General features: G+C 33.2%; 1 protein-coding gene across 3 annotated transcripts in view; it reads right to left on the bottom strand.

Annotated features, from left to right (window-relative positions):
- Positions 1-553: 553 nt before the first annotated feature.
- LOC149530970 (uncharacterized) overlaps positions 554-8,267 on the bottom strand; it is a 39,561-nt gene continuing 31,847 nt past the window's right edge. For all 3 annotated transcript variants that reach the window (XR_016359243.1, XR_016359247.1, XM_089811813.1), the window contains 2 exons: positions 943-997; positions 554-780 (listed from right to left, as the gene is read on the bottom strand). Coding sequence is in view for 1 of the 3 variants with exons in the window: in XM_089811813.1 (XP_089667939.1) it covers positions 648-780; positions 943-997 (188 nt within the window). In the remaining 2 variants the exon portion in view is untranslated. The remainder of the gene's footprint in view (positions 781-942; positions 998-8,267) is intronic.

The raw sequence follows: 8,267 nt of genomic DNA, 5'->3' as shown, positions 1-8,267 counted from the left end.
TCTTTGACATAGGCTTATAGCTAGACTGCAATCTGCACACAAGGGGAGAGAAGTGATGTTTGAATCTATATAGTAGTTTGTCTTAGTCAAGCCTCAAGTTCGAACTCAACCCTACAAAGATAATGAATTGAAAAAGAAATCTAGATTGAAGTGCTTGATTAGAAGCACTTAGTTGAAATGGTTATATCTCCAATTTATGATACAATGTTCTTAGAATAAGTCATCCATGTGTTGATGAAATAACATGAAATCATAATTGAAACAAAATTAAAGATGTATTCATGTAGCTTGTGACCTTTGAATAAGATATACTCTTGAAGAAGAAGAATTGCTCCTGAATTAGAATGGAAATGATGTCTCACGTTGATGAGATGTAGAAATTGATTGGTATGGATGTCATGTAAAGGGATTTGAAAGGTAAATTTGCCTTTTGACTAAGTAAGTATTATTATATTTTACATCAAGGATAGCTCTGTGATGGAAGTAGCTTAAGGATTCACAAATTCAAATAGAAATTTTGCACATTTTGGCAACTTCTTAAAAATTTAACATCTAGGTTTGAATCAGAATTCTTTAAAGAATCACACATAAGTTTTACAAATAAATAGATATAACAAATTCCTTTTGCGAGAGTGAAGATGAATGAGTTAAACATAATTTCCCAAAGTTACAACCCAATCCATAAGTGGAATAAAATTTATTACAATTTTACCTAAACTACTAACAAAAAAATCATATTTAGACCTATCTTCACCAAAACGACCATAACTCCTGCAAATCCTGATGAAAGTAGACCAAGCCAAAACCAAATTAAAGCTAACCCAAGGTCCTTTCCGAAAATATAAGTTGCAAGTTTGTATATTTTTACATGTATTTGTACCAATACAAATAATAGACAAATTTCTGAAAAAATAACATAGAAAACTTTATAATAAAACTTACAAAATCAAGTTTCTTTCTATTCCACTCATCTCCAAACTCCTCCAACTTCTCATCTCTGTAAATTGCAACCAATACGTCATATTTTGAAGCCTTTACAAGTTCTCTAACCTATTAACTACCCCCCATGACTATTCACCTTCCCTTTTTCATCAACTTTTCATATCATCAACATTAAATGACAGTGTTTTATTACATATTGGCAACTTTTCATTTATCTTGACATTATGACCTTAAACATTATAAATGACCCTAATACATATCAAATACATTAGTCAAAACTACTTTAATCATGGTTGAACAATTGAACCTTAATTACCTTTACAATATAAAAATTGACTTATTAATCTTGTAATAGGACTTAATTTGACTAAATTTGACACATAAATGGTCTAATAGATCTTATTGAATTAAAAAACTAAAGACCAAATACTCCTTAGGACATTTGTCCCATAGCTGATCTTGCACCACTTAGGAAAGGGCAAAACCAATATAATATCCTCTCATAATTTCTTTTTAAAAAGTGAAGGTCTACCTTGCACCTAGCGACATAGAACCAAATAAAATGGCCCGGATTTTTAGGGATGCAAAATTTTAGGGTCCATATGTTCAATGCATTTTCATAGAAAGAGACGATGTTTAATTAGGAAAAGTGTCTTAAGATTTGAATTGAGGTGGCATCTATAATAAATTAAAATGATAAAAGAGCACGAGGAGAATTAAGGGCCAAAATAATAAAGTGTTCTTATATTAAAATGGAATAGGACTCAATATTAATTTAAGTTGATAATTTAAATCGATAAAGATCCAATAATGCATTAAAGAATATGAAATTACCAAAATGAGTACTAGAGAGTGTGAAATTGGACACCCCAAATTAAAAGTGTACAATTTACACATTATAATATCTACATCGAAAATTTAAATGAGAACAACATTTGAATTTTAAGACTATAATCTAAGCTAGATCTACATTTGTATACAAACATAATTTTTTTCATTTTTTCTTTGTTAAAGAAATGGGTTAGAGACTTCCAACAACACTACTAGTTCATCCTACTCTGTCCAACCTGTCAAAACTACACAGAAGCAAAGCCGTATTCTGACAGATTCAACTTGCAAGCTCCTAACAGAATACAGAGGACATTCATTGTGTCTTAACAGATGTCCAGACAAATCTACTCTGGTAGTCTCCTACATATTTTAATTCAAACCAGCTGCCACTAGCCTGATTTTTTAGAGGCTGGATTCAAAACCATGAATCAGAGAGTTATGGATTTCCTTGTGAGAGCCCTCATTCAGTTTAACCACAAGCAAATTGAGGAGAAACTAAGTGGTTTTAAGTTTTTACCACAATCATCATTGACGTAGTTATCACATTAGCTTGTACGCAAGTTCTTCAACAATGTGATTAGTATTCAATATTATAGTCTGTGTATATCTGTTATACTCTTCGCTTTTACAATCCATGCCAATAATACGCAAACATATAACAATCGAAAAGGATGTAGGTTTCAAGATAGATAGTGGTGGAACAAAGAAACGAATTGGGAGGGAAGAGATAGCAGGAACCGACAGAGGAATTGATGCAAGTATAAGCAGGGAATAACAAGAAAGAAGCCAAGAAAGTTTGGTCTAAACCTAGAAAAAATTATGAAGTTATCCGTTATAAACTTATTAGGTATTTGGTAAATGACTAAACTTTGACATTTGGTCAAAAGTAATGGCAAGAAGTACCATATTTTTAAATCGGATAATAGTCTGCTTGTCACTAACAATCCATATAAATTTGTAGAGCAACTTTATGGGTGGCAAAATAAACTACTCTGCCCTCTATATTCATCTTTATTACGAAATAAAACACTGCCCATAGATCTTGTAACCCAGATTTATCACTGACAATTATAATTTTATATTCTAAAATGATCTTAGAAGCCTATATTTTTATAAAGATCTAAAATTTAATTCAATCACTCATACAAAAGATCAATGTGTACCCTTGAAAATCTGATTAATTGTTTTTAACGGTTAACCAAAGCTAGCACAGCATGTAAATTTAAACCAAAATAACGGAACCTCTAATTAATTACGCAGCGAGATAAAACCTTAGACCTAACAATCTGAATATACAGAAAACTGTAACAGGCTAAAACAAAGATGAAATCAAGATGAAGTAGGCAGTATAATGGAGAGGAAATGAAGAGCTCCATTTCTCCAGCTTTGTCAGCCATGTGAAGAGGAGCTAGTCGGTGTTAGGGCAAGATCATGAAATCCACTGGGCATGTCCTTTTGATTGATACTATATCATCTTGGAGGGACAACTACGTATATATTAGGACTACAAATTTCTACAATCCATTAGAGTGCTATATCATTTTTGGATTTGATTGTGTAGCAATTTTTTTCCATCAATATTCCAAATCACACTAGGTGATCCATTATCAGGATGCAGATAAGCCAAAGAGAAAAATGATATGATAAATTGCAGGCTTAGCACCTACTAAAAAGAAGGGAGAACGGAAAGGATAGAGGAGGAAGACAAAAAATAAGGTATACAAGACCTTCAACCAACTCAGAAGTAGGAACAAAAATTAATAAAGGATCCCAATAAAAATAAAACAATAAGCAAGCAAATATACACAGAAGAACACCAAAGAAATAAACACACGAACTACAAATATATAAATAAAATATATAAAAGAAAAAACCACTAAAACAATCTAAATAATCCACTTCATGTGGCTCCACTGCTTGTTAAACCTATACAATAAATTAGCATTGCTTTCAGATGCATAAACACAAGGAATACCGTATAACAATTTTTAGGCCATAAATCCACTTTCATGTGGCTCTGCCGCTTGTTAAACTTATATATTGAATTGGTATTGCGTTCAGACACATTAACACTAGAAATACCATAAAATGCTCAAAAATATTTACAGAGCTTGGATTTCTTGGTTAAATTTCAAATATCTAGGAAATCTGTATCTCCATCACACTTGCTCTAGTAAGCAAAAATATTGCTCTTTAGATGGGAATTCATCTTTTCAAGCAACCACAAACCTACTGTTTGATCCAAATATGGATTTAAAATTTTGGTGTCATTTGGGAACCCAAATGGAAACCTATGAAACCATCAAGAAGCCTATATAGAAACCTAGCTGTTACAGTACAGTTCTACTTACCTGATGAGAGCATTCAAATGTCTACTATTTATGTTTGAGCTATTATAAATTAGTGTTGCAGTCACATACAATGCAAGCCCCAAGATTGAGATAGCAACATGGAAACCTAATGTTATAATGCAGTTCCATTTACCTGAGAAGAACCTTAAATGTATAATATTTATATTTGAGCTGTCTATAAACGGGTTAGGGGTTGCAGTTGCATCGAATGTGGGCCCTAAGATAGGAGATCATAACAATATGGAAACCTAGCAGCTGTTGCAATACAGTTCTAGTTATCTCGTGCAAATGTCTATTATTATTTTTTCAACTTATATCTAAACATACATGTATTGCAGTCACTTTGAGTTTGAATGCAATCCCCAGGATTGCAATAGTCAAGCAAAGCGGAGAGGGCTGCTGTCAGGTATGTCCATCAGAGTCAAGGGCTGCAGTCAGAAGGATGCAAAACAGAGACAATAACAAAGCACATTATAAGACGACCCATCATCCATTGATGCATAGACTGATAAGGAAAGTTGTATTTATTACATCAAGAAGATGAGGATGAATGACATTCCTTATCAATATTTACTAATCGACAAACTATTATTCCCTTAAATTGTTTTGACATTGATTGATTGGGGGTAAATAACTTAACAAGTGGCCTTCTTCAGTGCTGTGGGCTTCTACGGCATGTTCTTTTGCTGAAATATTCTTAAGATCTTTCAACCAAATAAGCTACACACAAAGCTTAAATTCACCAAAAGAATAATTTTAAACCAACATATTATCTACAGGCAGACGGAATCTATTTTATCACAGATAATGAAAAAGTTTTGTTTCAAAATAAATGCTGATAAAATCAAATGAATTTTTTAAGCACTCGAATTCAAGACAAATATGCATCTACTAACAATTTTAGTACTCAGTTTGTACCAATCAAAAGCTCCATTGATATTGGCACATAGAGTTGATCACTGTTAAAAGGGGCTGATGGCAACAAGAATAGTTGCTGCCACCAGCAGGCCTAGATTGGATTGCGTTGTGATTAGAATTGCAGATGGTGGGTGCAGAAATAACCTTCTAGGAAGCTCCAGCAATAGCAGATAGCCTAAACCCTTTTGTAAGCTTCATAATTTTACCATGACTCTCCTGCTAAAAAATCGCTCCCCTGTCAATTTCTGTGACTGCCAATAATTGACTGGGGCTATGTCCAGGCAGCTTATACAGGGTTATTGTCCTGTGCTAGCCTGAAGGTTGCAGAGAACTCAGTATTCAATGAAGAGAAAAACAAAGTAATGACCAATCTAACTTGCTTTGAAAACATCAACCCTCTATAAAAACCCAGGCCATTGCAAAATGCTGCAATTTATCTAGATTATTCATGACGGGCGGCCAGGCATTATTCCCAAAGTTCAAAACATATATATTAATTATCACCATGGTACTTGCTAGATATAACAACATTATAATTAAAGTTATAATTTAAGTGTGGCCCCTGATGGAACTCTAAATTTTTGCAAAATCTAGAGTCCCAAATGCCATGCCAAGGGGAGAATCCTCGTCTTCAAGTGTGCCACGCTTACATTATTCAGTTTCAGTGGTACTGTGCATTTTGGAACTATTGTTCAGGAAATTTATTGAACCTCGAAACATATTCAGGACATGAACTGATTATGACTGGATAATATTCAGGAACAAGGAAGCGTTTTGATCATAACAAGATAGCAATGTAAATATACATATCATTCACTTTTACCCATTGAGAGATTAAGGGTTGCAGGTTCAGATTGTTCAAAAATTTATGACCAAAGGATACTTATATATATATTGGAGTCCATGATTAAATTAAATGAAGTGATAATACTGGTGTAATAAGAGTGAACAGGGCAGTGAACAGAGATTGACCATTATAGAAGCAGCAGTGGTATGTATGTACAATGAGGGGAATATAGATTGCATATTTTATTTTTAAAAATAATGATGGTTTCAGAAATAAGTATACGATGCAGTAATGAATAGAAAGGTTGGAATATGAGAGTCACCCGAAGTCTTCATTGGTAAATACGGCAACAGAGATGTCTGAGGTATTACAAGGTATAACAAATACTTGAATAGCAAGAGCGATAGACTTCTGAGAAATTTTCAGAGCCCGATACAATATACATGCTAAAGACTAGATAATGGACAGGCTCGCTGGAGAGGAGTCGCTGGAGCATTGTTTTTCACCAATCATTGTCCAGTGATTTATACCTAACACACATTCTGTATTTGTTGTAGGTTGAAGGATTTCTTGCGGACCTGGAGTGTGGAATATTGCGAGCATGTTATGATCGTTCCTTAATCCAGATCTTGATCAACATCTATGCATTCCAATAACTGAAGAGATTCGAAGGCCACCTATATCATTGCCCGTGATTTTATTGCCATTCAGAATATATGAGAATGGTCATGTACTGTTGGCTTTAATCCCTTATAGATTAATACCAAATTATAAATTAAAAGCTCACGCTATGTAAACAAGCAATTAGTTTTTTTTTTTGAACAGTGGTGTGTCATTTGGAAATAACCATATGACCCATCATTCTCTATAAATAGGAGATTGAAAGCAAATGAAGATATGATTCATATTCATATCTACTTTCCAAAAAAAATCATATTATACATGCTCATTTGATGTATTATATTCTTTCATTGACATATGAATGAATTTTTGAACTAAGCTCGTGAAATCCGGATTATTGAATAAATATTTTATATGCAAGGAGCGTCTCCATTGCAATTTTAGTTCCGGCATGATAAGTAAGAATATTTATTTTATTTTATTTGCACGAAGCTTTAGAGTTAAAATATTATATAGTTTCGTCCTTTATAATTATTATTTTTTATTTTATCAATAATTTATATGATAGGTAAGTGGACAAGATCAATTATAGCATTTTAAAATCAAACATCATAGATATTGTGAAATATAATATATTTAATTGTTTCTGAATCTATGTCTAGTTTGTCTCCCAACCACAAGAGTTAAGAACACATTCTAAACTATTTTAAAATTGCGTCCATATATTTGATCTGTTGCATCTTGATTACTAAATTGTTTATAATTGATGTGCGTAGAATTTTATAAAATTGTATGTTTTAAACTTATAATACTGACTCTATCGCCCTTCGAGACTAGTCTTTATATTTTTCATAATTCGCAATCCATACACTGGCAATTATTTCATATCTTGCCTTTGAAGAATTAATATATTCATTTGTTGCATTAATCTATAATTAATCTTTATTTAAAACACTATCACATTTATACAATCATTTACTTTTGTTCTCAGTTCATAATTTGCAAGTTAAAAGCTTTCTATAATTCTTGCCATTTTGGAAGCTTTTTTTATATTCACATTCTAACAAATCTGCTATAAGCATCCTGGGCTTTAAGTGTTTTGTTTAGGATTAGGTACACCCGCCTTGGTTTTGCAAAGCTAGAAGCGCAAGGGATTTGGATTGCATCGATCAATCCTGTCAAGTTGGCCATAACCAATTGGATATCCCAACATCAAGTTGGCAAAACTCGTAGGATTCGAATCTGTGGTTTTGGGAACCAACAGCCCCAACATTAGATGTAATGAATAATTAAATATATTGTAACTCAAGCTTTTTGGGCTAATATTTAATTATTCACGTATCCCTCTTATTTATTCAATATTTTCCTAACCCTGTGAATGAAGAAGGCTAGGAAAATTCTCTCCCAATTGCTGTCATATGGAAAGGGACATCACAATCCTCCCTTCCCAGGATTGCTGGTCCTCAAACAATTGCAACTTGGGATGTTGAAAAATTTCTTCTCCTTCCCAAATTGCATCCCCAACTAGTAAATCTTTCCATGTTATCAGATATTCCTGGTTCACCTTATTTCTCAACTTCCTCTCTCCAATCAGCAACAACTTTGAGTACTACTACCAATCTTTCCTTCTTCATCCAAAGGTGGCAGCTATGGAGATGCACCAGCATGTTGACCCAATTCCTTTTTCAAGCAAGATACATGGAAAACATTATGAATCTTCTTTCCTTCAAGTAGCTCCATCTCATATGCAACCTCGCCAATCCTCCTAAGAATTTTGTAAGATCCATAAAAAAATTGCTTCAACTTTTCTGCACCAC

This window comes from Cupressus sempervirens, chromosome 11, assembly GCF_028749045.1.
Source record: "Cupressus sempervirens isolate cs-2001-9-10 chromosome 11, ASM2874904v1, whole genome shotgun sequence".
NCBI classification, from domain to species: Eukaryota; Viridiplantae; Streptophyta; class Pinopsida; order Cupressales; family Cupressaceae; genus Cupressus; species Cupressus sempervirens.
The sequence above is the reverse complement of the archived record's forward strand: the minus strand, read 5'-3'. Positions and strand labels throughout refer to the sequence as shown.